The 27,654-nt window shown below is 46.5% G+C and overlaps 8 protein-coding genes across 8 annotated transcripts; 4 read left to right on the forward strand and 4 right to left on the reverse strand.

Moving 5' to 3' along the window:
- Positions 1–612: 612 nt before the first annotated feature.
- Positions 613–4,138, forward strand: TREMEDRAFT_70757 (uncharacterized protein; the record flags this gene model as incomplete). Its single annotated transcript, XM_007001969.1, has 11 exons — positions 613–1,077; positions 1,128–1,253; positions 1,296–1,527; positions 1,573–1,778; positions 1,824–2,171; positions 2,308–2,448; positions 2,542–2,814; positions 3,012–3,176; positions 3,365–3,544; positions 3,682–3,783; positions 3,831–4,138. 11 exons carry the CDS (start codon positions 613–615, stop codon positions 4,053–4,055), a joined length of 2,463 nt encoding a protein of 820 aa, XP_007002031.1. The 3' UTR covers positions 4,056–4,138.
- A 237-nt stretch (positions 4,139–4,375) lies between these two features.
- On the reverse strand, positions 4,376–7,079 carry TREMEDRAFT_25151 (uncharacterized protein; the record flags this gene model as incomplete). Its single annotated transcript, XM_007000529.1, has 6 exons — positions 4,376–5,139; positions 5,307–5,475; positions 5,804–5,911; positions 5,982–6,174; positions 6,508–6,697; positions 6,959–7,079. 6 exons carry the CDS (start codon positions 7,077–7,079, stop codon positions 4,376–4,378), a joined length of 1,545 nt encoding a protein of 514 aa, XP_007000591.1.
- A 675-nt stretch (positions 7,080–7,754) lies between these two features.
- TREMEDRAFT_58760 (uncharacterized protein) lies at positions 7,755–10,715 on the reverse strand (the record flags this gene model as incomplete). The annotated part of the gene is made up of 1 exon (XM_007001327.1): positions 7,755–10,715. The coding sequence occupies one exon, from the start codon at positions 10,713–10,715 to the stop codon at positions 7,755–7,757; it is 2,961 nt and encodes a 986-aa protein (XP_007001389.1).
- Positions 10,716–12,322: 1,607 nt separating this feature from the next.
- Positions 12,323–12,891, forward strand: TREMEDRAFT_58761 (uncharacterized protein; the record flags this gene model as incomplete). The annotated part of the gene is made up of 2 exons (XM_007001328.1): positions 12,323–12,835; positions 12,868–12,891. 2 exons carry the CDS (start codon positions 12,323–12,325, stop codon positions 12,889–12,891), a joined length of 537 nt encoding a protein of 178 aa, XP_007001390.1.
- Positions 12,892–13,040: 149 nt separating this feature from the next.
- Positions 13,041–13,871, reverse strand: TREMEDRAFT_41844 (uncharacterized protein). Its single transcript, XM_007000899.1, has 5 exons — positions 13,793–13,871; positions 13,709–13,742; positions 13,545–13,666; positions 13,481–13,495; positions 13,041–13,434 (listed from the first exon to the last, which is right to left on the reverse strand). Exons 1-5 carry the CDS (start codon positions 13,829–13,831, stop codon positions 13,063–13,065), a joined length of 582 nt encoding a protein of 193 aa, XP_007000961.1. The 5' UTR covers positions 13,832–13,871; the 3' UTR covers positions 13,041–13,062.
- A 977-nt stretch (positions 13,872–14,848) lies between these two features.
- Positions 14,849–20,614, forward strand: TREMEDRAFT_58763 (uncharacterized protein; the record flags this gene model as incomplete). The annotated part of the gene is made up of 14 exons (XM_007001329.1): positions 14,849–15,143; positions 15,191–15,508; positions 15,722–15,981; positions 16,026–17,125; positions 17,167–17,196; positions 17,236–17,545; positions 17,594–17,997; positions 18,041–19,105; positions 19,243–19,340; positions 19,385–19,495; positions 19,617–19,715; positions 19,920–20,131; positions 20,361–20,417; positions 20,549–20,614. The coding sequence occupies 14 exons, from the start codon at positions 14,849–14,851 to the stop codon at positions 20,612–20,614; spliced, it is 4,425 nt and encodes a 1,474-aa protein (XP_007001391.1).
- Positions 20,615–20,949: 335 nt separating this feature from the next.
- Positions 20,950–23,052, reverse strand: TREMEDRAFT_58764 (uncharacterized protein; the record flags this gene model as incomplete). Its single annotated transcript, XM_007001330.1, has 5 exons — positions 20,950–21,362; positions 21,522–21,606; positions 21,739–21,815; positions 22,023–22,071; positions 22,111–23,052. 5 exons carry the CDS (start codon positions 23,050–23,052, stop codon positions 20,950–20,952), a joined length of 1,566 nt encoding a protein of 521 aa, XP_007001392.1.
- Positions 23,053–23,542: 490 nt separating this feature from the next.
- Positions 23,543–27,488, forward strand: TREMEDRAFT_41848 (uncharacterized protein). Its single transcript, XM_007000900.1, has 20 exons — positions 23,543–23,872; positions 23,922–24,089; positions 24,137–24,216; positions 24,261–24,579; positions 24,622–24,789; positions 24,836–24,965; positions 25,014–25,082; positions 25,120–25,232; positions 25,279–25,371; positions 25,419–25,565; positions 25,611–25,744; positions 25,788–25,903; positions 25,945–26,101; positions 26,149–26,240; positions 26,279–26,585; positions 26,630–26,803; positions 26,853–26,996; positions 27,043–27,277; positions 27,321–27,400; positions 27,446–27,488. Exons 1-20 carry the CDS (start codon positions 23,645–23,647, stop codon positions 27,459–27,461), a joined length of 2,970 nt encoding a protein of 989 aa, XP_007000962.1. The 5' UTR covers positions 23,543–23,644; the 3' UTR covers positions 27,462–27,488.
- Positions 27,489–27,654: the final 166 nt, after the last annotated feature.

A 27,654-nucleotide genomic window follows, 5' to 3' on the forward strand; every position in this document is an offset into this window, starting at 1 on the left:
ACTCGTATATGGGTCGCACAGACACCTTTTCCCACCGAGTGATCGAGTGAGACATGAAGGGGGAGATAACAAGCATCACTCTCACCTCTACCTCATCTTTATCCGTAACCTTTACCTGCGTCGACATGATCTTTGCCACTATCGTGAGTGAGTGGCTGCTGATGAGTGAGAAGACGAGCTTTTGTATTGAGAGACAGCGAGAGGTAACGCGAGTTCGGCTCAAATCGGCAAGTTCGATCGTTTAGAGACAAGACGTAAGACCACCACCACTACTGTGTCGGTCGATAGAAATGAAAGAGGGAGTTTCAAAGGAGAGAAGGCGAGTCGACTGGGGGATGCGTCAAGCACGACTCGACGCCTTCTTTGAGGATGAGATGGTTTGTGTAGAGAATGGTCAGAGGATGGATAGTTGTTGTATGATGGTGCGAGGGGTGGCCTTTGAGCGAGTTCAAGAACCGAACTCGGGCGTGGCTTTTTACAGATGCTGACATCATATCATTCCGTGCCTACCGCGTGCCTACGTGTCTTTGGTTCCGCACGCCTATTCCTACCTCGTCATGGACTTTCCATGTTGTCCCACGTCTCACTGATCACTGAATTGTCCTCTCAGTCATGCCCACCCCCAGTCCCTCTCCTCTACCTTCCTCATCATCACCTCCACCACTTGTGAACCCTCGTGATATTACCTCTCCCGAACAAATCACCGCTCAGCTCGCTTTGGTCGCACGGAGAGAAGCTGACCTCTCCCTCGCACTCAACGCCCTCATCTCGGACCGTCAGCAAGTCGAGAGTGCTTTAGCTCACCTTCAAGAGCTCTCTCCAGAGATAGATAGATTGTGCTATCAAGTAGATGGGGTCAACAATCATGCGCCACCGTTCGGAGCCAACTCTCGGGGTCTCGGACTCCAAAATGGAGATGATACCTACTACGATGATGAGGATGTTGGCCTGGTCGAAAGGGTAAGAAGAGTATGGGAGACGAGTGAGAGAGTTGGAGGAAAGGTTAAAAGGCTTGATCAAGAAGTTGGAAGGGTGAAAGAAGCTACAGATATCGTCACTGAGGTTTTGGAACTCAAGGTAGGTCAACGACTGAATACACCCATCATGCGCAGTGCACTGACTTCTAGAATGCGTTGCAGACATTGTCAGCAGCCATTGATAAGGAAGACTGGGAGTCTGCTTCTCGTGCTTGCCGTCGAGCTATGTCCGTTAGGAAAGAAGTGATCGATAGTGGTTTTGCAGGGGGAGTCGTTGTATGTACATTCCATCATTTGAGGAGTCCCCTGACTTGGTAGCCCACCCCTCAAAACCCTCTACAACCTTCACAACAATTGGAAGAACTTCGTTCTACCCTTCTCCGAACATTCAGGGAACAATTCGATGCTGCTGCTGAACGTAGAGACCAACAAGCTGTCTCCAGATTCTTCCGTCTCTGGCCTGGCATAGGTGCGGAACAGGAGGGATTGAATGCTTATGGGGATTTTGTTGTTGGATTGGTGAAAGCTCGAAGCTCAAGTGCAGGAAAACGTAAGTCCAGGGTTTTTATACGGAGACTATCAGCTGATAAGATAGCTTCTTCACCACTATACTACTTGACAAATCTCACCTCCCTATTGGAAAGCATAGCCCATATCATCGACCAACACCAACCAGTTGTAGACAAATACTATGGTAAAGGTCGTATGCGAACAGTTGTGGGTCGTCTTGTAGGAGAATCAGACCGAGTGATACGGAATCTTGTGGAAGGATGGGAAGAAGAACGTCGTGTTGGTAGACTGGTGAGCTTCTCAAAGCTTTGATTGAGATTTTGAGCTCATCTCCAGATATCTGATACGAGACAATCACAATTCCAAATATTATCCAACCCAACCCTCTTACCACCTCTCTTCTCAACTTTATCAAATCCTTCAGCTCCACAACTTTCTTTAGCAGCATTAGCAACTTCCACCACTTCTCATCTCCCGAATCTTCAGTCGGCACAACATCTCCTCCAATCATATGCGCCTGGGGCAAAAAGACCTCAAGGTCAAAGCTCCACACCGGTTTCTCAGGCTCCAGTTGAAGAAGACCTCGGACCGGATCCTAAAGATGTTGATCGGATATTGGGCGAGCTGGTGGCTTTGGGTGGAAGATGGGCTATGTTCAAGCGTTTTGTGTGGGATAGAGTTGTGGTGAGTTTCATGCGGCATGTTTCTGCTCCTTTACTTCCATTTAGTCCTGATGTCTCATCTGCACTTTAAGCTGACATCTCAGGATCAAGATGATATTCTAGACAAGCAGGTGGAACACTCACCTGAACCCAGCGAGGAGGACAAGGAAGCGGACGAGAAGAAAATGGATGATATGGAAATTGTCGAACAATCAGGAAGTCAAAAAGCGATCGAGAATCTCTTAAAGGTGTATTATGAACCTTTGGAGATTTGGTTCCTCCGTACCTCCATTGAAAAGGTCTGTCAACCAACTGTAACATAACCTCATCCTCGTCGCATGTCCCATTAACCACAAGCAAGGTCAGTAGGAAGATAGATAGCTTATATCCAGGCCCATCGGCTGGAAACTCCTGACTTATCGACTCGCCCTCACCTCTCTTCTATCCTTGATGACACTTTTTATCTCCTCAAGTTAATCTTAAATCGGGTTCTGTCATGTGGTTCTTTGTCTTCACTTCGTGTGATGCGTCATAAAATAGGGGAGGTGATTGAGAAAGACTACATTGGTGTACTGAGGAGAAAGATGGATGGGGTATATGCTCTACCTCATGCGACGGGGGTGGAGAGGGAGAAGAGGGAGCGGGATCAGAAGATCGCTTTTATAGTGGGTAATTGTGACAACTCTACCTCGTTCTCTAGCTTCATCGCTCTGCTCAGCTTCTTCTCTCATTCTCGATCAGACGCCATCACCCATCTGTGTTTTTCCTCGCGCACAAGTGTCTCCACTGTCATTTTCTATGACATTGGGTACATGACCCGTAAAAGGCGTCACGGCGGGCAAGAAACTTCACTGACAATCAGATATGGCTCAACGACCTGGATACTTCCGCAGACTACGTCGAACGGCTGGTGGATGAATTGAGAAGATCTCTACCTCAAATATTCTTACCAGCTCAGGAAAAAGACGTTTTAGGTGAATTAGACGTAATTGCAGAACTTGCAGGACGTTTCAGAGCTTCTTGTCGGGTGAGTTTTAAAGTTATTTGTTTCCATTCACATGCCCATATACCCTGCAGTCGATCAAATTCACCTTGAGTGAACATTCACGATATTTTACTCTTCTCCTTCGAGTCGCATCGTACCTCCACTGCGATGTCTGAGGTTGTTGGTTTCTAAAGAGGTGGATAGTAGGTGGATAGTAGAGTTAACGTCAGTCCGGTCTCGAACAATTATTCAACCAACTCACTAGACCTAAACTTCGTAGTGTACTGGACGAATGTTATAAAGACGTTTCGTATCTTTTGGACGATGATGGATTTGCCGAAGCGGAAGAAATGGATTTGGTAAGGAAACGTTTTATACGTGTTTGGGAGGGTTTAGTAGATGGTTATCGGGTGAGTCATATTCACCATATATTCATCTTTCCTCATGGTCTCTCCTTTATTCTTTTCTCCCAGTCATTAATTTTTTTCCTTTTAGGCGAAAGGGGGAGTGATAAACTTGACCATTTGAATTTTTCACTGATCACCAGGAAACATTCACAGACCATAATTACCAAGCTTTCTTCAGTATGACCCTCGAAATCCTCGTACGTCCTTGGGAAAAGTTGATAATGAATATGAAATATACAGAAGTGAGAATCTTGTCATCCTCATCTTATTAATCTTCGCTGACGTATAGCTCGGCGCTATTCGATACGATAAAGATATCCGATCTGTTGTTAATTTCCTTTCTACTCAAACATCTTTCGGAGGAGTAAGAGAGAAATTTAATAGGTTACAACAGATCGGAACTGTTTTAAACATTGACGCCGAGGAAGATCCAGAGGAGTTTTATAGTAATTCAGGGATTAGCTGGAGGCTCAGTAAAGTTGAATATGATACTGTTTTAGGATTAAGACAATAGAAGTGAGTGATATTTGGTCAGGAAATCATATTTCATAGTCAAATTGAATATGTATTCGCATCATGCATGGATCTAACATTGGTCTGTAACTTCATCTATCATGTATCATGTATCTAGCAGCAATTCATATCCTCATTTCTCGTTCTCTTCATTGCTCTGATTTCTATGAAGGAAGACGAGACACCGAGTTTAGAGGAATCAACCTTTCAAGGAAGAAAGCAGAAAAGTGAAAGTATGTCTACTTAAAGATGGATATCTGAAAGACCTTGAAATAGTTAACAGCTACTTTGCAATCAAACGAGAGTGAATAGTTGGCATAATCATGAAGGTTGATCAAATCCCCAAGTAATTGATAAAGCCATCCACCAAGCTTTATCATCCGCTCTGGCCCATCTACCACTCAACGATTTAATTTCTTCTTCTCCTAATCCTCTACCTGGTGATCGAGAAGCTACAATCCTCAATTGTTCGTATAAATGATGAGTATTATGAAACAAAACTCTCAACATGTGTCTACCCACTTTGACCGATTCTTCTTCTTCCATCATTTCTTCCATTTCTTCCTCTCCATCTCCATCTCCAACTCCTTCCACTCCCTCATCTCCACCTACTTCATCAGAGTCTATATGGGTTGGATCATTTCTTAACAATGGAACATTTTCTCCTATTTCCTGAGCATCTTCTTCACCTTCATCAAGTCTGACAGGTCTGACGAGATTTAAAGCTAACGCGTAATCACATACACCTCTACAGACGGTCCAAAGACCAGAGACTACGTCGTAGAAAACTAACCACCATCTTCGTTTGTTCACACCCACGTCTAAGGCTGTTGTGAGGTTTTGGGAGAGACCAGGAGGGGATAAAAGGGATTTATAGAGTGGTACATCGGAGAAAGAGTAGGTGATCTCAGTTGGGATATTAGGAGAAGTGAGAGAGGAGAAAATACGTGGGTCGGAAAATGTTTCTTCGTCAGTAAGAAAAGGAGGAGAAAGGGAAGGGATCACGGGACGGAGATGTAGTGGGGAAAGATCGAGGAAGAGGTCGTAAGAATTGGGATGAGAACGATAGATTGCATCGGATGTTGCTATGTGTCAGTCTACCATCTAACGGGAAGGCATATACCGCGATGTCCCGATTTGAAGGTGAGGAGGAATATTTGTGAATTTGGGCGATTAAAAACTTAGGTTGAGGAATTAGATGGTTGCAAGGCACAGAGTACCGAAAGGGTTGGATTTAGGGTGGGAAGCTTACTAGCAATCCAGCCGTCTTTACGAGAAGTCACACTAGTGAGATCCATCAATCCTATATGACCTATCCAGGTGGAGCTTTTCACTTCTGCTTGTGGAGGTGGAAGGGACATGGCCCATATACACCACGCGAAAGCACTCAAGGGGAGTAAGGGTGGGGGTGAGTAGAGTAACTGCAATTAGTACCAACATCTTCTTGACACATCGAACAAACTCGTTACCGTCCCCGTACCAGCACATTTGCACTTTCTTTTGGAATTGTCAAAGTGGCAGCTCGGTCGTACTTTTACTTCCTCCCAGCAGTGGTGTATTACGGAGAGAAAGACACTCAAGAACGAAAAGAAGGAGAGGAGAGGAGAGGAGAGGAGAGGAGAGGAGAGGAGAGGAGAGGAGAGGAGAGGAGAGGAGAGGAGAGGAGAGGAGAGGAGAGGAGAGGAGAGGAGAGGAGAGGAGAGGAGAGGAGAGGAGAGGAGAGGAGAGGAGGGAGGAAACAACACCCACTATCCGTCTTCCAGCTAATGCCGCTTTATACACAGTTATCACGCTCGGTCCTAAAGAAGCTACCACAGCGCTCATATAAGCCACAGGATGTCTAGCCGAAGCTCCTTTCTACATCTCAGCTTTGACCATTATAATTTCTAAGAAAGCTCACATGTTGTTTACTGACTATCTGTCTGACCCTTTCCACAGCTTCGTTTCCCGCTATCTCCCACGAAGGGGATTGACCAAGGTCTGGAGTGGTAGATGAAGATGGTAGACTGTCCCAAATTTCATCCAATATCTTCGGAGCGTTTTGTAAGAAATCTTCAGACTCGAGATGATCATAGATTTTCTGGAGGGTTTCAGGAAGAGAGAAGGTATCTTCCGGAGTACTTGGTGGTGCTGTTGATCAGCAAGAAGCGAAGGATGTTCGTATAGAGGGTCAGAAGTCACCATGAGGGAAATCAGAAAGAAGAGAATGTGATTCAATGTCGAATATGATGTTCTTACAGGAGGAGATAACAGATTGAGAAGCTATATACGGGTACAAGGAAGATCTTCTCAAAAAATGATAACGGCCAGAAAAGAAAAAGCAAAAAGCAAAAAGCAAAAAGCAAAAAGCAAAAACCAGATGGAAAGCGCATTTGGGTATTTGGGTATTTGGGCATTTGGGATAAACTAAAGGTGGATATGGGTTTTTGTGGGAAGAGGAGGGGAGTTAAAACAACTGACAAAGAACAACACCTAAAGTAGCCATCCTCCTTCCTCTACCCACTTGACCAGAAACAGAAGAAGTATCTCTACTTCTGAACAAACCCACAGATGGTAAGTTATGATGAGAGAAAAAAACTACATCTTCTGAAGTTGTATGTAAACCGGATGGTAAAGAAGAATGTTCTATATTATCTGAAGATACTGAGAATCAGTATGATCAATGTCTAGTCCCAAACTGTGAAGCCCACTCCACTCTGAACATACAGAAAGGGTCCATGGGACATTGACAGACTGAGTTAGGTTGATTCCACCCCAGGATGAGAGAGAGGAGAGATACAGGGGAATGATTGATACGAGAAAGAATGGTGAGAGTAAGAGAGGAGATACAATTTGAATGATGAGGAAGAAAAGAGGAAAAGGAATGAGAGGAATGTTGGGTTTGAAGTTAGGAAGAAGACTCACGATTAGGAAATGAAGATTTGTAGTAAATCACACTTTGCCCTTTGATATCGTCAAAATGAGTCAAGAATAACGCTGATAATGGAGGTAAGTCATAGAGTTTCCCAACTTCCCTCTGACTCATGTTGTTCCTCTCCACACTTAGCTTATAGTAGAAGGAGAAAGGTTGAGTGAATGGTGTCTGCAAGAGAGCGATTGATTGTATGCAAGACCGGTTAGTGATTTTGTGCCAGATCGATGACGCGTGGCAAAGGTGGCGAAACAGGGCAATATCATTCATACCAAGGGAAGAATTCCCAAGATCGTACTGAAAAACGTCAAAACGTCCGGCGTGGAGTCACTACGGCATACATCAGGATAAGAGGATAAAAGGATGATCGAGACGTGATAGATGAGTGTGAGGTAGGGACATGGATGAGGGTGAGGGTGAGGGGGGGTGTATAAAGTGAGAGATGGTCGTGAGAGGTCGTCAAAACTACATAACGTGAAACTAAAAAGAGCGTGAGAGATCGTATGATCGTTGATTGTCATAAATATATAAAATCAGATGTAATATCTTCTTCTGGAAGAACGCATTCTCCATCCTCTGTCTTATCAGCGCTGTACTACGACAACTGACCAGCGCAACCGGGGGGGTCCTTGTCCCAAAAGGAGATGAGATTCAGAGCCGGTATGGACGAGTGATCGAGAAGGTACCACAAAATCTTTACGTTGAAGATAACGGTGACAGTCAAGGGGAAACAAAGGGACCAGGGTGTGGATTCAAGAACAAGTACGAGATGGTGAATGTATTATCAACTCACAACGTCGCTCGTTGTCCATATCGAATGTCCATAATTACCCTATAAACAGCCACAGCCAACATTTCAATCCAATCCAAAACCAAAAATAATAAACAGATAATATCATTAACGACTCTGCCCGGTATGGTATTTGGTTCTCTTTCATTTTCCAACTTTTCATATCTCTCTTGTATTTCTTTCTTCGAACTTGGACTGAAATGTAATTTAGCTTGAGAACGTGATATAGAAACTTGTAAAGCTTGAAGATTATGAATAGTATGAAGAGTTTGAATTGAACTACTTCTTCTATGTGCCAATGCTAAACTTGGACGAGTAGTTAATGTTGGTGTAGGTGTTGGAGATCTTGAACGTGAAGGTGAACGTGAAAGAGAAGGTTCGACAGAACTTAATGAAGTTGTTGATAAATCATCTGGATATTCGTTACCTTCCCAAGGATCCGAAGGAGTTTGCCAATTTTTAACTATTGATTTGAGATTCGTTAATCCTGCAGGTGTACTTTGACTAGTACGTATTGGAATATCTTGATCCGCCCATCTTATCTTTCGCATTCTGACAGCTTCACTCAATAAAGCGTACGCTCGATGATCTAAACCTGGTTCACGGAGAGATCCTTTAGGTAAGATAGGAACTGAAGAGTCTGTTTGACCAAACATTATACTTGGTGCTAATGCCAATGCCAAGCTTGATAATGCGGCAGAAACATTAGGAGGAAGAGGTTGTGGATCTTCAAAATCATCTTCTTCAGATCCTTGTTCAGTACGAGAACGTTCGTCGAAAGATCGTATTGCCCATTCATCCCCAAAGTCACTACCCAATTCTGATCCAAGAGTTCGAGAAGGTGCGCGATTGAGTGAAATATTCGACATGTAGGCTCTCATAGCCATGAGGGACGTCATGGGTGGTAAAGGATGAGGAGAGGGGGTGGGTGACATACCGAATAGACCTTGAGAAACAGTTGAAGTATCGGAATGTTGAGGAGAGGGATAAGGTGAAGGAGAACGTTTATGAGAATGATTGGAACTTGGTATGACTTGAGAAGCCGTCGATGAAGAGGAAAAAGATGATTGTGGTGAATTAGGAGCTTGAAGAGTTACTCGAGGTGCTAATGGTGATAAAGGTTCAACGATAGGAGTTTGAGTAGGTTGATCAGGATCCAAGAAATTAGATTTACTAACTCTCCTTCGAATTTTTCGATCGGTGAGAGGTAATTGAAGATGATGAGCTTCTTGACGTGAAACTGAACTTGCTCGATGGACAGTAGCAACATCTGCTGAACCGACACTTGACGTCTCTTCATCCAAACGTGTCCGAAGACTGACAGAAGGGGAAGCTTCTGATCTTCTGGGACTGAGGATAGATCCATTTGATCGGACACTCAGATGTTCCATGACTTCACGCAGTTCATCTTCTGTATCTCCCTGAGAAGATGGTCGAGACGGTCCAGCACTAGCCGGGAATTCAGGAAAGGCGGTGGTTCCCCAACCGAATCGGTCGATTTCATTTTCCACTTCATCTTCCTCGGTCGTCTTTGGCTGTGGAACTTTGGTTCTCGATCTGTCGTTGTGGGATACTGACCTACCCCAGGATTCTTGTGAAACCTCTGTTCTGGGTTTTGGACGATCGCGAGGAGTTCCGTACCCCATAACGTGGTCTTCACGAGACATGAGAGCTTCAGCCCTGTCGTATTCCCTTTGCAGCTTTTCGAAATCTTTCCTCAATCTTGCAGCGAGTTTTCGTTGAGCTTCTTCACTTTCCCTTGCTTCCGTAAGTGCGTGTTCCATAGCTGCCAAACGTTCCTCGTTCTCCTGCAGTTGTATAGCAGCAAAATCCACTCGATCGGGACTAGGACCGGGTGTATCGAACATCTTGGGTCGGTGACGTTGGTTATGAAACGGGAATGGCATGGAAGTATCGGAAGATCGAACTGTACGAAAGAACCGATTTTCAGGATTGGGAGTGGGAATGGGGACATCATAGGTAGGTCGGGATCGTGAAGAGCGTTGAGATTGAGTGGATGGTGGGAACTCTTGGTTTGAAGCGGAGGGTCGAATATGTGGGGGAGCAGGGGATCCTTGAAAACTATTAGATCTCGATAAACCTTCCCGACTCTTGCGAGCCGACATGAGTTCACCCAATCCGGGTAATGATGCACGGAGAGAGGGAGGTAAACCAGCGACCAGTTGTTCATGTCGACGTAAAACTTGATCCGCCACCCGAGCAGCCATCAGTAATTCTTTTGCAATCAGCTGTGATTGATCGACAGAAAAGATAAACCTACCATTATCTCTTCGCTTTAGAAGACGTTTGGCTTCACTCAACTTTGCCTTGATTTCATCCTCCGTCAAGCCGATCTCACTGGAAGGTGTTCCTGGTTCAGTGTCGAATCCAAACTCCATATCTAAACCTAACGCCTTTGCAGCGTCTGTAGCTCTTCTCATCCTGAGTCTTTCTTCCATGTTGTCCGCAGGTGTACCTTGTGCTCGTTCCCTTCCTTCTCTCTCTTCTCGTCTTGGTGTAGAATCGTGAGGAAGATCTTGACCATAAGGCGGCGGTGGAGAGGGTTGTGCGTCGCTACTGAGAGATGTTCTCAAAGAACTGGGAAGTCCCATACCCACTTGAGAAGGTCTCGAACGGACCGAATCGTTTCGCGTATCATGAAGTGGACTTGCATTCGGAAGATCAGGACTAGCGCTGACCCTCGCCAATTGAGATCGACTATGAGCGCTTCGAGCTCTTACATATGCCGCCAGAGGTGTTTCCGATGTTGAATTGACGGAAGATGTCGAAGGTAGGGTAGACATGTTGGTCGGAGGGTCGTATTGAGGACTATAAGTTGCGGGTTGCTTGTCTGGATTGTGGACGTGGGCAGTAGTTGGACGCCCAGAGTTTGAAAGGCGACGAGCACGAGAACCTGGAGGTCGAGGTCGACGAGTTGCGGGAGTGGGTGTAGCGTACATCATGAGCGATCTGATGATTGTTAGTCAAAATACACCCCCCGTGGGAGAAGAGGGTAATGTTGTGAATAATGATCGAGGGTCATATACTATCTCGAGAGAGGTTTATGATGTTCCGATTCCGGATGGAACAATTTGAAAGAACTCACCAATATCACCGGAAAGGGTTGCGAGGATACTTCAAGACGAATACGTCGAGTTTGTCCACTATGAAGTATACCTTGTTTCGTCTTGATAGGGATGAGATGTAGAGAGTAACATTGAGAAAGAGGATGGAAGCAGGAGGGTTGCGAGGTGTGTTGATTTGTTGTTGTTGTGGGGAGTTACTACCCTTCGGGTTCGACAAAGTGTCAGATGTCGGTATCGGGATGTATGTCGAATGCGGATCGAATTTCGTCCCTCTACCCTCGATTCGAAGATCTTGGTACCTAGTCTTGTTGACGATCGTTGTGCTATGTGCGGATACCCCCTTCTGTAAGATAGGTGAAGCGGAACGGGAAGATAATCGAATGTCAAATGTCGAAATCACACCCTCGGTATGTGCTATATTGCTATGTTGCTCGTGAATAGTAACGTGCGTGAGTGAAGATGAAGATGGAATCGTTCTTCACCGCGGGTGGAAAGAGTAATGTTGCCGTTTACCGTATGATGTGTGTTCTAAACCAAGGAACAAACATCCTTATCCGCGCTTCTGTCCCTTGTGTATCGGTGCTTGTGAATGGGTGATGACAACGTGAGGCCGAGGGCGACGGAAGACTTCGGGCTCCAACTTTGAATCCGAGGTTTGGACCATGTCGAAGGTCCATCCGATGGTCAAACATGTGTTCACGGGATTAGAAGAAATGCTCCTTTACTCCTTCCCTTGCCGCGGGGGTTGCGGGGAGGGGGAAAGTCACCGTGAGATGAGATGAGTGACGGGAAGGTGGGAGCATGGGCGGTGGACATTTGAGACACATTCTCTATCCATAGTAAGTAGTGAGACAGCACCCGCGGACGGGAGAAGGGAGGAGGAAGACTAATCGAGTCTCATGACACTGTATGAACTTGTTCAGCGCGTAGTGGGATCCGAGACAAACATCTCACCGCTTTTTTCTTCTTCTGACTGACTTGTTGATGGTGCGTGCTGACCATGCCCTTGTGAGGCCTCAGATAACTAAGCAAGTAAGGTAATTCGATATACATATCGAAAAAAACTCTGTACCTAACTTACACTAGGGGGTCGACCCGTGATTCGGCGGTGACATGTGGCAGTGTGGCGGTAACATCGTCCACGTGTTGCCATGTTGTTTCTGGGTCCGATTTGTATCATGTAGGCTATGCATGTCCTGTGTCAAATAATAAATCCGTTGTCGAAGTAGGTGTCACCTTTATCTCGCTAAATCTCACTCAGCTGATCACGCGATGTTCTTACGTGTCACATGAGTCAATTCATATCCCCTCCTTTCTTCCATCCCCCTTCCTCTCAACTTTACACGTATGAGAAGATTCCCGTCGTTAATGGAAGTTGACTTTGAATTATTGCCCATATTGGCCTTCAAGTTATTGTTATATCTCACTCAAACAGCTCACTTCATATTTTGCCCAACTGATATTACCTCTCATCCAGTAACATGACATCCACCAATGAAACTTCTGCACCCATCCTCCAAGCGGCATCGACGGTCCAAATAGACGAAGGTCAAAAGACAGCAACTTTCATGGTCACTCTTGAAGTATTGAATCCCACCAATGCTCTTCATGACTATGTGGAAGAAATCAGGGCGGATCTTGATGCCTCAATCCATGTGTTTGAAACTTCGCTTCCTTATTTCAAGACGGGCAATAAGCTTACCTTTGCCGGTCTCACCAAGACGCGTCAAGATTGGAACGACATTGTCGAAGTCGATGCACGTATGACTGCAAATAATTGGACGCAGAAGATAGAGTATGTCACTTGCGCTTCGTACAGAGACGAAGAAGCTGTCGACCTGCTATCCGAAGCTATTCATGTCGAAGATCCCGCAAACTTCAGCCGATCCTTTTCCAAAACGTACATGATCGAGAAGTTCCCTTTTGCTGAGAATGTCGATCCGTCCCAAGCGGAAACTGCTCGACTTCGGTTGGCATACCTTCAGACGAGAAGTGTTTCTGCCAGAGAACTCGACTTTGACTTAAGGAGTGGTTACACCCTGCGAGGTGAGTACGAGAATGGTGTGCTGACCAACGTCAAAAAAATCTCGATCGACTAGAGTCAAGATTGATCAGATTCTTTGGAAAGATCGTAGGGGCTGTGACACGAGATTATTTGGGTGATCACGATGTGGGAAAGATACGGGGATCTTAGGGTCGGAAAGACATACACGATGCATGATCATGAATAACCTATCATGGGAAAGTAGGCATGCGGATCATGAGGTATCTCCCCACCGGCCTTCGGTATCCATTTTCCTGCTGTGTTCGGAGGAGGGACTGGAGGAAGTCCTTCTCCAGCACCCGTCTGTAACCCGGCTCCCACGTAAGCTTTCGGCAATTTGGTCAACACCTCGGACAGAGAAGGTACGGGAGTTGCAGCGACGGCTGTGGTGGGTTGTTCGGAGGAAGGTGCAATGGCAGATGCGTTCTCAGGAGTGGTTTCGACTTTGGTTTGGGGTGAAGGTAAGGCTTGTAAGCTTTCTGATGAAATTAAAAGAGTGGCTATGTGATTTTGGGTGATGACGGATGTTTGAGGATATGCTCGGCGTGACTACGAAATCAGCGCTATTTTCAATAAGCGAAAAAAGACCACTCACATCACGCTTGTAATACTGCATCTTGTCAGCTGCTTTGGAAGAAAAGAGGTATGGGAACACGCACGGGGTTGAAGGCAGGATCAGAGGCTTTAGTAGCTGGAGTTGCATATCGTTCCGGTCTAGATCCAGGTTGAGGGTATCGGTTAAGTTCAGGAATAGGTAGTCCGGAAGATATCTCGGGGTTGACTAAACGTTAGCTGATGAAAGACAGCAGCCCCGGAAGCTTACCAACTACGGCGTCTCTAAACTTCTTCCAAAAGCCCTGCCGCTCAGCTTGAGTAATCATACAACGAACTCTCTGGGACCACTCACGGTAGGCTGAACATGATACAAAGTATGGTCTGCACTCATGGGCTTGTTAGCAGCTTTGGCGGCATTCCTCAATATTGACGTCCCTCTCATGGTGGTGGAGGTGTGTACATAGGTGTTCTGTTCTCTGGGTGCGAGTAGGAGGGAGGGCGGGGAGAGAAGGTCGGAAATTCGCGGGATTATGGTGATGTGGCATGAGGAAAGTCCGTAACGGGGGGCCCCGATGCTCCGCTGGGCTGGTCGGAGCTTGATGCAGTCCTGCCTGTCGTCTCACACTACTTACCTCTCTGTCTCTCTCTCTCCATTCACCTCTCTCTTCTCTTCTCCGCCCTGGGTCACACCGCGTTATCAACGAGACTATCGGTAGAGCAAATACAGCCACTCAACAGCCAGAGCGACCTCAACCGTCCACCAGCTATCGTCAGCCGGTGTCATCCAAACGGCCATCCAACACTCTCGATTGATCCTCGCGGATAGCGGAATGTTCTCTTTCCACAACTCAGTCCGATATGCATTGATCTAACCGTCCTTCAACTTCCTCCCAACTATCCGTACTCCCCGATGCCTCCGACCCCCTCCCCGTCTCCCTCTAGAGTCCAATCAGTAACCAAGCATGTCCCATCCCCTTCCGCACAGCCCCCAAGGAGCTCCTCCCCACCCTTGCCACCCCGCAAGAATGCCCACGGACTCCCACCCCTCTATCTCACTCATCTCCGAGCTTTGCTTCATCAGTGGTTGTCGCAGCAAGAGGTCCCCCATGAAGGTCTTCCCGGACCAAAGGACCCCCAGCCACGTCTCTTATGGGAAGGTGCAAAACTAGTCGCTATTGAGAAAATCATTTGGGAGAGCATCATATTACCTCAACATGAGGATTCTTCCAGTCATAGAGGCTTGCTCGAATGTGACTGGGTGACATGGGCTGAAGGGGCTACAAAAAGATTGTCAAAATGGAAGGAGGAGCAAGATCGGAATCCGGTTCATCAAGTGAAGCAAGTCAAGGTGACGGGTGAGAGGAATGTCAAAGGGAAGTTATCCAGACGGAATACGGCTGAAGGTGATATGTCAGTAATGAGGGGTAGGAAACCGGCAACCGTCACGAATGCTCCTGGTTCCCCTAGCAGACCATCTACACGAGCTCCGTCTGTTGCTTCTGTCACTCCTGGAAGACGCAAGGCTGAAGACCTTCCTCCACCACCACCTCCTCCCCCACCGACTTCCATTCCTCTTCATAATAAACCCGAAGACGAGACGGATGAAGACGAGAGACAGCTACAGTGGAACACAGTGATGTCAGGACTGAAAGGCTTTCAGAAACTCGTACTGCCAAAGAAAGATGAGTGGGAGGTCGTCAATGGTGAGTTCTGTCAGACTCTGGTTATTCTCATATGCTAAACCATGAAGAAGAGTTCGAAGGTGTCACCGACGAACGAAGCTTGCCTGGAGGTTTCCCTCAAGGAGGTCACTACGATCCAAGAATGTCATTCAGTCGAGCGACAGCATCTCGTCGTCGGCTAAAGCGTCCTCCACCTCTCCCTTCATCCTCAACAGAGTCTCTTCCGCCTGTCCTGAAACCAGTTTTCTGTCTCCACTTTCCGGCACCTTCCATTCCCACATCCGAGCCCAGTCACAGGAATGTCAGTTCAAGCACGATCCGAATACGACGAGAGTCTTCTGTTGGCGCGGAATCTCGAGGTAGCGTCAATTCTATAAATGCTAAAGGTTGGTTTGGTAGCAGCTCCTTGTTAAGAAGGAGCGACATGACCGTGGGACCATCATTCGTCCCAGACGACGTAGACATGGAGTTAGTCGAGGGGCAGTTCATTCTTCCTCAGGTCGATCAAGTCACGGGCGTAGAGGTGAGAAGACGACCATCTACATCATCGCGTCGTCCGAAGAGAAGGAAAGACAGAGATAGCAGCTATGATAGTTCAGATGAACAGGGACAGGATGACGTGGAATTTGTTGACGATGCTTTGGACGATACCTCGTCTATCTGGTCCGGGACGCAGAGAGCCGATTCAAGATTCCATCAAGACGGTTCGTACACTGCTGTCATTGCTGGAGCACCGCTGGACGTCCCTGTGACGGAAGTCGAAAAGGGCGAGGTCGGCATTGTGGGCGGGACGATTGTGATACGAGGGATCACAAGGGAGGACGAAAGAGAAGCTCTACAGAATATTCTCTCTCTTCTTGTGAGTCGGTCGGCTCTTCATTGATCCCGCTGATTCCTTGACAGATATATACCATCCAAACAGTGCTGCTCGAACTCGAGCTGCTTGATGCGTTCCGCGTAGAGCGTCAACACGATGCAGCACCCATACCTCCAGCTCCACCTCCCAAAACGGATAATCATCAAAACGATGAATACGAGGTCCGACGATCCAATTCTGGGAAAGAACGCAAAGATGGTGCTCGGGCTTTCTTCCGTCGATTGGGAAAGGGAGAAATGTTCGGACATCTCCTCGGTCGACGACGTGGCTCGTCATCTGGAGATCAGCCCGGAAGTCCTCTCGTTGGTACCTTCCCTACTGCCTCACGCTCTGTCAGCGAATCTTTGCCTGTCGGTCTCAGAAACCTACCATTGACACCTTCCTCGGCCACCTCATCGCCTCTCCTTCATACTGCAAGCACGCGTCATATGCAGAATGCAACAGACCGATTTCTTCTGATATTGGAAAAGCTCGAAGCGATTCTACCGTCCACGACGCCTGGTCTGAGAGTTCCCATGCCTCCTCTACTACTGAGGATGAAAGAAGAACATCAAGTACGTGTGGATAAGGCCAAACAAGAGATACAGGACGAATGTCCCCCTTCTGATGGGTTACCTGCCGGACTGGGGTTGACACCGTTGGGAAAGCCCACTAAAGATATAGTCCGCGGACGAGCACTTGGGTATAGACTCGGTGGGGATGTTCGAGCGGGTCTTCAAGCTCTTACTCCTCGTCTGGAAACGTTTGATGGATGGGCAAGGTTACAAAGATTGGAGGTGATCTCATGCGTGGGTGTAGAGGAGCCAGCACCTACATCGACCACCTATATCACATGCCATAGACCGAAGCTCCTATCAATCCCCTTCTTCGATCAGGAGAAGGATCAAACGCTTGTGGAATTTGTAAAGAGCGTGGAGGGGACTGACGACGAGATGCTCGGTTGTTCGAGGGCGGGCTGCGAAGTGTTGGCGCGAGATCATCTAAGATGGTGGATTCATGCGGAGAAAAAGGTGATCATGCGGACCGAGCGATCTGCTATCGAGGGAGAGGATATCGTGGACGCTTGGGTTGAATGTCGGAAATGCGGAAAGGGGAGTCTGCCAAGAAATTTGGGCAAGCTTGCGTTGTGAGTAATTCATTTGTTTGCAGGATATCGCTTACTCCCAGATCCTTTTCATGGGCAAAATTTCTAGAACTGTAAGTTGCGATTCATGGTGACTCTCGGCTGATATGTAGGGTGATATATACGGACATCCTCATCCCAACCAATCTCTGCGCACATAAAAACAGTGGCGATCTCGTGCGGTGTATCAGATCTTCGGCCGTCACGCTTCGCTTTTCGGTGGAGAATATCTCGATACTAGATACTCGACTTCCGAAATTACAAGTTGGTCCTAATGTGGCCAAACGGAAAGCGGGCAAGGAGGCTGTCGATGCTGCGGTGGACGGTCTGATGCGGCAGGAGACAAGGGAGGAGCAGATTGATGGTATACGCAACGATGTGGACAAATCTTTTCGTGGTTTCGAGCAGAGAGTAGACCAATTGGTGGGTATATGCCAAGCCGAGCAGCTAGCCTTCAGCTGATGAGAGTAGAGAAAGATTGCGTCCCCAGAAGACAACATCTCTGAGAAAGAGCAGACCGATCTGACTAAATCTGAGCTGCAAAAGATTGACGAGGCCGTCAAAATACGCCGAGCTGCGGTGATTGAGCTTGATATATTGAGGGAAGAGGCCATTCGAGTCGAGAAGGGTCTGAAGGATACAATCTCCTCGAGTCAGGCATTACGCCTCAATGACATTCGCCGTCAATTTTCGTCACAAATGAATGTCTTGAGTGCAAAACTTGACACGTGGCGAAAGAAGAACAAGATTGATAGCCCTCCTGGTACACCTCTTTGGCGCCCGGAATATGCTGCTGAGAAAGTACATGCTCTACCCGGGAGCTCCATCCTTATCCGAGAAGACGAACCTAGCTCAGTCATCGCCTACACTCTCTCGTAAGTAACCCATTTGTAAAGTTGTTTAACGACTCATTGGCAGTTCCGTTCATTACTTTAACGAACTCGCAGCAAGTGGTAAAGCTGTCTCTGACGATGTTCCCAACACTTCAAGCAAAGTCACCGACATTGGCATCACCGCCGATCCACCTGGTGAAAGTTGGGTCATCGAAGTCAAACGTCGTGATAGTCCTCGAGACTTGTTGAGTCTCCGTGCCATATCCAAGAAGAAATCCGAAATTTCCGTCGTCAGCGCCGCAGGAAGATTACCCATGACACTCAGTCCCAGTGCTCCCGCAGTGGCATTATCACATGAACAAGGTAAAGGTGAACATAAACAAGGTGAAAATTTGACGGATTTCGTTAAAAGTATCAGTAAAGCCACGGCCCAAGATCCAATCTTGACTATGAAAGCTAGATCACCTTCCATGTCAGAATCAGACAAACCTCCAATCGTCGTTCCTATTTCAGTATCTCCTTCTACCGAAATTGTCTCAACACCGACATCTACAATCACTTCGAATCGAGCATCTCCTCGTTCTCCTTCTCACCTTTCACGTCGAACTCTTGAATCAGGATCCAATGCACCTCCTTCTGCTTTTCGACCAACTCGTGTAGTCTCCCCCTCTCTAACTACTCCTATCACACCAAACACACCTTCATCCTCTAAAGACGGTTGGTCATCAGTCACATCTTCGTTTTCCAACTCTTTCAATCAATTACTCAAATTAGGTACTGGTGCGGCGGAATCAATAGGATCTCTCAAAGTTCCAATGAGAGGTGCAGATCGATCTCTTTCGTCTTTGATAGGACCATTAAGTATGATGAGTAATATGGATAATTCGTTGAATCATTTTGATGATAGACCTCATATTCAATTCACTTACACTTTGGGGGATAAATTGAAATTGGGATGTACGGTGTATTACGCTACTGCGTTCGATTCTTTAAGAAGGAGATGTGCCATTGATAAAAGTATCATTATGAGTTTAGCTAGGAGTGAAACTTGGCAAGCTGAAGGAGGGAAGAGTAAAGCTTGTTTTTTCAAGACTAAAGATGGGAGGTATATAGTGAAGGAATTGGTCAGTAAATGGAATGTGAGCGATACGTGAGTTATTGTCTTGGTTTATCACTCCATTGATTAATTACCCCTTCACCAAAAAGTGCTCGACCACCTTCTTGGATGATCATGGTCCCCCATCACGTTGTTGTATTATAAACACCTGCTTTATGCTGACTTCAAAGACAAGCCCTATTAGAGATCGGCCCGGCGTATTTTGAACATCTTGCTTCGACTCATAACAAAGCAACTTCCCTCGCTAAGATCGTTGGGTTTTATACCGGTGCGTTCCCCTCTCCATCCGCTGAGAATTTGTTGACCGGGTAGTTCGTATACATGATCTGCAAAACTCCACAAAACGATCACTAGATCTTCTGGTAATGGAAAACCTATTTTACAAACAGACGGTGGAAAGGACGTATGATTTAAAAGGTATTGGTACGTATCTCATCACTGGCTGTGTGAGGTTGGAATGGCACGAAATTATATGAGGGTAATAGTCAGGATGTACACGAGGAGATTTGGCACGCAGAATAAGGATATCGAGCTGATATGAAAGAAGGACGTAAAATCCCAAAAACCGCTCAAGGAGGAGGGACGTTATTCGACGGGGAATGGTTGGAAGCACAACAACGAAATCCAATTTTGGTTTATCCTCGTGAGTTTCGGTTTACCTCTTTCACTTGTGAATTCTCACTTTCCAAATCATCCCCGTCCATCATGTGACAACTCACCATACAATCCTACCTTATGTGCCTCCTCAATATCTCGCAATAATCCATTTCGTGTGATCCTCAAAGACCTCCCTTTACATACTTACTCTCGTTCCTTGCAAACATGGAAAGTAGATACTGATACATAGATTCAAAACGCGCTTTACTCGAGGCGATCTCAACAGACACACGATTTCTTTCAAGTCAAAGTATCATGGATTATTCTCTTCTATTAGGATTAGACAAAAAGAAATCAGAATTAGTGGTGGGGTTGGTAGATGCCATCGGGTCATATAGTCTTTTCAAAACTATTGAAAGTCGGAGTAAACAAGCTTTGAATAGAGGTGGTGAAGTGACGATTGTGAGTTTATTCGATAATTTTCTTCCCATACTTTCTCCATTTTTATAGCATTTTACAGATAGCCATTTTTGCCTTGATCACACCAATCTCGTTCTCATTTCGATCATAATTATCAACTTGGTAATTATACCTCATCTCAACCGATATTTGGTCATCACCAGAACACGATATAGCGGACATATCAAGGTATCATAGGGACGACGCAGTTTGATGATGAAATTGATGATAGATTCCCCCTGATCAATATCGCGAAAGGTTCGAAACTGCACTTCGAGGATACTTCTTGGTGAGTACTTCTTACCTCCTCTTGTCCTCCTAGATTCAGTTGCAAATAACTCGGAAAGTCCGACCACTAGGTCATGGCTTAAGACGAGGTAATAACATGAAGGGAGAGAAAGATTGGAATGCTTACAATAGGCATGTCCGGATAAATGGAGTCGATCACGTTTTCCGGCTCCTTCTACACTTCCTTCTATTCTTTAAACGTGGAAAACTCAAGTGCTTGTTCCACCCTGCATTTCTACTCTCAGGTCCTTCTTCCCTTTTCCCTCCTTTGCCTGAGATATGCGACGAGTAAGAGTGCTGTATGACATCACGATCACATGAGAAAAAATATGAATACGTTGCATAATGTTTCAAGAGTGACATGAATACAATTTCTCATTTCTCTGCTTCTCCCACATGTCCTTTACTCCCCCACCTCAACACAATCAACTTCTGATTCAACACCCCTCTCGACCTCCCAATTCATCTTCAGTAACACTTATGAATTCACATATGACCCGTCATTTATACATCCGACCGGTTTTCCAAGCTGATCACCCCTCCGCAACCTCTCTAATGAACTTCTCCCATCTATTGATAATCTCAACCACAGTCTCATAAGCTTCTCTACCTCCACCAGGTTTAATCCCTTCTAGAGGAACATCGATCTCTAAAGGAAGTGGGAAAACCTCTCGATGTAATTTCCCACAATCATTACATTTCTCACGTACCATTTCGAATTCTTTAGGACGAGAAACAAAACTTAATTCTGAAAGTTCTAAATGAACTAATTTTTCCCATCTTTTCATAGCTGGACAACGTGGACGAGAATCAATTGTGGAACCTGATGAAATTGCACCGGGGAGGTATGAACTATCTCTACGAGAAAGTTGAGAGTCGTCTATTTGTGTTCGAGGAGGTCGACGTGGGAAGATTTCTCTAAGTGTCGGTTTATGGGATTGACATTCTGATAAGATCAATCTTGATTTTCTTAATGTATATGTCCTTTTGACTTGAAACGTTGATTAGAACTCTTTTTTTCCGGGATTGGGGGGTTTGAGAGAGGTTGGGATATGGATATGAAAAAAGATGAATGGATCATTTATGGAGAAGAAGGAAGACTGACGATTTGTCCATTCTCCAATCCTACGAGGAACGTTATCCGTACGACCTACTTTGAAAAAACAAGTATTGGGTGATTGAAGATCTTCCTGTGAGTCAATGTATCCATATGAAATTGGGTGGGACATACCACGTAATTCGTATACATATAGAAAACCTGGTGTTTCCTTTTAGGAATTCAGTCGTCGAGTTTTTTTATTTGAATGTGGTGAAAAACTCACTTTCTCCGTCAATCGACTTTCCATAGTTGTTCGGAGCAACGTTTGAGTTTGCTGCCCTAGTTCTTTAGGTACGTAATCTGACATCATTAGCTTTGTACCCGGATTGGCAAGCTATCATATTGTTACAAGATGAGATGTTGTCAATTTCAGCGAAGTGAATGGGAAAGTTGGGCGCACGGGGAAGATTCGAAGGAGGATCACATTTCTACGAGATGAGATGTTGTCATATGTAGTGAAGTGAGAAGGAGATGTTGAAGAGAATGGAAAAATCCAATACCACGAACCATCAAATTTGACCCAAGTACCTTTACCCTTGATGTAAAACCCTTCTACCTGACATATCATCCCCGCATGATCCTTACAATACCTGACCTCACCTTCTGTATCTTCCCCAGGACTAGACCCACTTGTATCTTTCATAGACAAGTAAGGCGCTTGAACTTTGACTAATCTCTTACATGGATGACCTGCACGTGTGTAGCCAGCACATTTGATTGCCCCTCCAGCCGGTGAGGGAGAGGCCCTGGCAGAACTTGGAGCTGGGGATCTGGCTGGTGTGTCGGGAATGGAACCAATCTGATCTGTCCCCCTTCGTCGACGTGGAGCAGAACGAGGAGTGACCGATTTGATCTTTCCTGACGAAGTAGATGAGATGGATGATGGCGATGAAGGAGAACCAGGGGGAGAGTAGGTTAGATCTATGATTGATTCTGAAGGTGATTTGGGTTTTCTGGTCCTAGGGGTAGATTTGACCCCTTTGCGAGGAGGAGGGGACTTTGATACACCTGGGGAGGCGGAATGTCTGTTTGAGACTGCCTTGGCATGTGATTGAGTCTTGTCCAGAGAATTTGCAGGCGATTGAATTCTAGGTGTTGAAGGATCAGATACAGAAACTCTGTTCTCGACTTGAGCAAGTGGTCGTGAGGAGGCAGAGACGGTTTGTTGTGAGGGTCGACGAGGGACAGTAGGTGGTTCTGACAACACAGACAGAATGGCCGGTCGGAGTGCAGGAGCAGTACCTCTGATAGGCATTGCTGATGAATGAAGGTCAGGAGCGGAAGTGGAGGCAGGTGGAAGTTCAATCCTTGGAGGTTGAGGTAGAGGAGGAAGTGTCTTGTCAGGTTCGGTAGGTACCAAAGGGCTAGACTTGCGATGTTTCCCACTTAAATCAAGAGAAGTTCTGAAAGAGTTCAAAAGATCCCATCCTCTTGTCTTTCTCGTAGGGCTTGGAGGTCTTTCAGGAGCATTGAAGGACTCGTCTGTTGTCTGAGCAGGGGTCGAGTGGTGGAAGGTAGGGAATATGGAGGGCGGCATGGCGGGTTTGTGACCTGGATACGAGTTGTATGTTCTTGCTGGTGGATGAACTGGACGAGGTGGTGGCGGCGGCGGAGGAAGAAGAGGAGGAGTGTAGTATACTGTTTGAGGGTAGAAATAGTTTGTTGAGGGTGGATAAGGGTAGGCAGGAGGGGAGGCATATTGACCGTAACCTTGCACAGGGGGTTGGGAGTAGGTGTGGTAACCTTGAAAGGGAACATGATTCATCGTTCCGAGGTGAGTAGTACGTTGATTATGTTGTGGTTGTCTCTCGAGGTGTGTGAGTGAAATGTATGTACCTACTGTACAAGTATGATGAGGCTGTGTGCTCGTCGTCGTTGACACGAGGCTGGTCGTCGTCATCCTACAAGGTTATTTTCTGTGGAAAATCAGTCGCGTTCAGTTGAGTTGTTTTTTGAATGATCCCCCCATTTTACAAAGTCAACCAAAGTCACTCTAACTCAACCCCGTTCCAAGCTCGCCACCATATACATTCCATCTCTTAATCTTACCTACAAAAGGGTATCACCACAAGTCAAGTCGGGTAACATCTCAGCTGTTGTACCTCCCATTGACGAGAGCCCACGACATAATGTCCGCGGATCTCTCTCTTCTTTCTAATACCCTCGCTTCCACAGTCTCCCCTTCCGCCCCTATACGTCGTGCAGCAGAAGAGCAGCTCCGACAAGCAGAAGCGCAACCCGGATTCCTGCTTCTTGTTCTGGAACTGGTAAAGAGCGATGGGGTAGATATGACTATTCGTCAAGCTGGTGGTGTTTTGTTTAAAAATGTCGTCAAGAGGCTTTGGGGAGGTGAAGAGGTGAGTCGGACTATATACGATTTGTAGGTTTGGGCTGACGAAGGTCCAGGATACTACCATTAGTACGGAGGACAAAGCAGCTATCAAAACACAACTTGTACCTATCATGATATCTCTCGGTACTCCTGCAACAGCCAGACTACAGAGTCAAATAGGGGAAGGATTATCTACTATAGCAACTCTTGACTTTCCAGAACAGTGGCAGGGTCTCGTCGATGTGGGCCTGATTACTCTTCTCAACGATCAGTGCTGATTGGTTTCCAGGAGCTTGTGGGAAGTCTGTCCCCGGACAATTTCGTCATCAATAATGGTGTCTTAGCCACTGCGCACTCCATCTTCAGAAGGTCAGCCGCGAACCTCTTTTGTTGGCGGCTAAGTTGACACTCAGATGGAGATCTCAATTTCGCACAGACAGACTCTACTCTGAAATCAACCTGGTCCTCAGTAAATTCTGTCAGCCATACTACGAACTGTTCAAACATGTCGACAGTCTGCTTTCCCAGCCTTCCACTTCACTTCCTGCCAACTCCTCTCTCCCTCTCCTGGCTCAATCACTGCTTCTTCTGGTTCAACTCTTTCACGATTTGTCAAGTCAAGATCTCCCTCCATTTTTCGAAGATCATCTAGGAGAGTTTATGGGCGATGAAGCACATGAGGGCTGGCTGCTGAAATACCTGTCTTGGGAACGACCGGAATTGAAGGGAGATGTGAGTAAGCTTTACTCTTGGTGATGCTAGCTAATCACGCAGGACGAGGATGAGGCTCCTGGTCCTTTACAAAAGATCCGGGCTGCCACTTGTGAGATAGCGGAGCTATTCGCCCAAAAATATCTGGAGGTGTTTCCCCAACTCGGCAGTTTTGTCAGTGCAGTGTGGAACATGTTAACCACTATTGGTCCTGGGACCCGAGAGGATGTGGTGAGTACCAAAATATTTGGATATGTTTGGTAAGATTGACCCGCAGTTGGTCTCAAGAGCTTTACGATTTCTCTCTGTCGTCGTACGATTGGGTAGTCACCGTGATATGTTTGCCAGCCCTGAGACTCTCCGCGCTTTCTGCGAGAAGATCATATTGCCCAATATGAGCATACGTCGTAAGTGCCCATGTGCCAATCAAATTATCGGCTGAGCTGACTTTTGAGAACATGAGGAAGAAATGTTTGAAGATGATCCTGTTGAGTATATCCGTAGGGACTTGGAACCTTCGACGGGTGAGTTGCTTGACTGGTAATTCCCCAACTGACACAGTAGAAAGCGATACGCGGCGACAAGCTGCCACTGACTTCACCCGTGCACTCATGGACAATTTCGAGAGGGAAGTGACGGATATCATCAAGCAATATATTGCTTCATTCCTACAGGTGAGTCAAATTGACCAGATTTGGGTGTAGTCGATTGACAGTTCAGGACTACGCCTCCAATCCCACCGAGAAGTGGAAGAGCAAAGACACTGCCATCTACTTGCTCACTTCCATCGCCTCGCGAGGGTCCACTCAACAGGTCAGTTCTGCTTCTTCTCGGCCTGACACAGCTCTGATAATGCCCAGCTCGGTGTCACGTCCGTCAACGTTCTTGTGGACGTCGTCGAATTCTTCGGTCAGAACGTCTTCGCCGATCTGCAAGCTGCTCCAAGCACTCAACATCCTATCCTCACCGTTGACGCCATCAAATTCCTTTACACTTTTCGCAACCAAGTAAGTCATCTAAGTTCAGCATCATGCGCAGAACTGACCTCCAAGCTCACCAAAGACCAACTTCTCTCTGTCATACCTCTCCTTATCCACCAACTGAATTCCGACAACTATGTCATCTTTTCCTACGCCGCCATCACCATCGAAAGAATCCTTTTCATTAAACAAGCCAGACAGACATTGTAGGTCATACAACGATCAGCCACACACAGCTTACCTGTCCAGATTTACACAGGCAGACATTCGGCCGTTTGCCGATAGCATACTCACAGCATTATTCACCAATATAGAGAGAGGAGGTACACCAGAAAAGATTGCAGAAAATGACTATCTCATGAAGTGTAAGATCCGGTCGTGAATGATGTCTCCGAACTGATTTTAGGCGTCATGCGCGTCATCATCACTGCTCGTCAGAGCCTCACGCCACATTACGAAATTATCCTCACACGCCTGGTCAACATCCTCGGTGAGATTAGCAAAAATCCCAGCAACCCCAACTTCAATCAGTACTGTTTCGAGAGTGTTTCTGCTCTGATACGGTAAGTCAAATGTCTTCTAGACGTGCTGGGCTGAGCTGACCATGCAGGTTCGTATGTGAAGGCACCCCTACTGCTCTCCCCACTTTTGAGAAAGCCCTCTTTGGTCCTGCCCAAATCATATTGACTCAGGATGTGGCAGGTGAGCTCTGCGTTCACGTGTGATCACACTGACGCCAGTAGAATTTATCCCTTATATTTTCCAGATACTCGCCCAACTCCTCGAGCTTCATCCACCTACAACATTACCGGATGAATACCAAGCACTTCTCACTCCTCTCCTCTCCGCCCAATTGTGGGAACAAAGGGGAAACATTCCTGCTCTGGTCCGACTTTGGAAAGCCCTCTTGATGCGAGGTGGTCCCGTCATCGTTGCTCAAGGACATGTTCAAGCATTGCTAGGCGTCTTCCAGAGACTTGTGGGCTCGAAATTCTATGATGTCTTCGCGTTCGAGCTTGTCGAAGCGCTCTACGAGTTTCTTCCCTTGTAAGTCCATTGGTCGGGTGATACATATCGGATTAACGTCGTAGCGATGTCATGAAAGCTCCTTCTCATACCATCTTCTTGCTCCTTCTACAACGGCTGCAAACAAAGCCTTCGACACAATTCAGCTACTCCTTCGTTACCTATGTATCATTGCTCTGGGTCCTCGATTCTGTCGGACCAGACTTCACAATCCAACTACTGGACAGCATTCAACCCGGGTGAGTTCCTTTGCATTGCAAGTCCCTATAGTCAGGCTGACCAGAACAGACTCTTCGGTAATCTAATCACCGGCGTCATCCTCTCAAACACTCAAAAATTGCCGATCAAGTCCCGCAAACTGGTCGAAACTGGTCTTACAAAACTCCTCACAAAGAGCGATGCTATTCTTACGCCTCCCAGTCAGCAATACTGGTCAGTAGATTCCATCTGATTGACGTTGAAAGGTCTGACTCTCTAGGTCCGCTATCTTGCTTGCTCTACTAGATCTCTTCACGTTACCTCAAGATATCACCTACAACGGTGTCTCTGAAGATCTCGACGGCTTGGATCCAGAGACAGCGGGATTCCAATCTTCTTTCTCCAAGCTTGGTGCTTCAGAGAGACAGACGCACGATCCTGTTGGTCATATCGTCGATACGAAAGCTTTTGCCAGTAAAGAACTGAGCCGGAGGAGTAAAGAGGTGCCAGGTGTGGTGAGTCTCATTTGGAAGGTCATGAGTCAAAACTGAGAGATAGTTGGGACCACTGATACAACAAGCGCAACAGGCAGAACCGCAGACGGTTCATGACTTTTTACAGTTTATGGCGGCTAACGGGTGAGTGATGCATGCTTGGCAGTGGACCAGGCTAACAAAGTTCAGTGATGTCGTGATTTGAATGTGTGAATGTATTGAGTTGACATTGACTTTCGGAATCCAGGATTTTGAGTCTCATAACCAATCTCACCTTCAAATGTCTTCACTCTCGATCTACGTGAATAGTAGCCACTGACTCTTTTCCCGATCAACGAGTCTCACACTCGGTCTCGCTCGACGGGAACATCATGATCAATCGGGCCCTTCTCTGACCC

The sequence above is a fragment of the Tremella mesenterica genome (assembly GCF_000271645.1).
Source record: "Tremella mesenterica DSM 1558 unplaced genomic scaffold TREMEscaffold_1, whole genome shotgun sequence".
Classification (NCBI taxonomy): Eukaryota; Fungi; Basidiomycota; class Tremellomycetes; order Tremellales; family Tremellaceae; genus Tremella; species Tremella mesenterica.

Coding starts and splice junctions, on each gene's coding strand:
- TREMEDRAFT_41848 (XM_007000900.1), top strand. CDS start 23,645: ATGTCCGCGGATCTCTCTCTTCTTTCTAATACCCTCGCTTCCACAGTC. Junction 25,566..25,610: donor TTTACACTTTTCGCAACCAA/GTAAGTCATCTA, acceptor CTGACCTCCAAG/CTCACCAAAGACCAACTTCT. Junction 27,278..27,320: donor GTAAAGAGGTGCCAGGTGTG/GTGAGTCTCATT, acceptor ACTGAGAGATAG/TTGGGACCACTGATACAACA.
- TREMEDRAFT_41844 (XM_007000899.1), bottom strand. CDS start 13,831: ATGAGTGCAGACCATACTTTGTATCATGTTCAGCCTACC. Junction 13,743..13,792: donor TGTATCATGTTCAGCCTACC/GTGAGTGGTCCC, acceptor GCTGAGCGGCAG/GGCTTTTGGAAGAAGTTTAG. Junction 13,667..13,708: donor GTTTAGAGACGCCGTAGTTG/GTAAGCTTCCGG, acceptor GCTAACGTTTAG/TCAACCCCGAGATATCTTCC.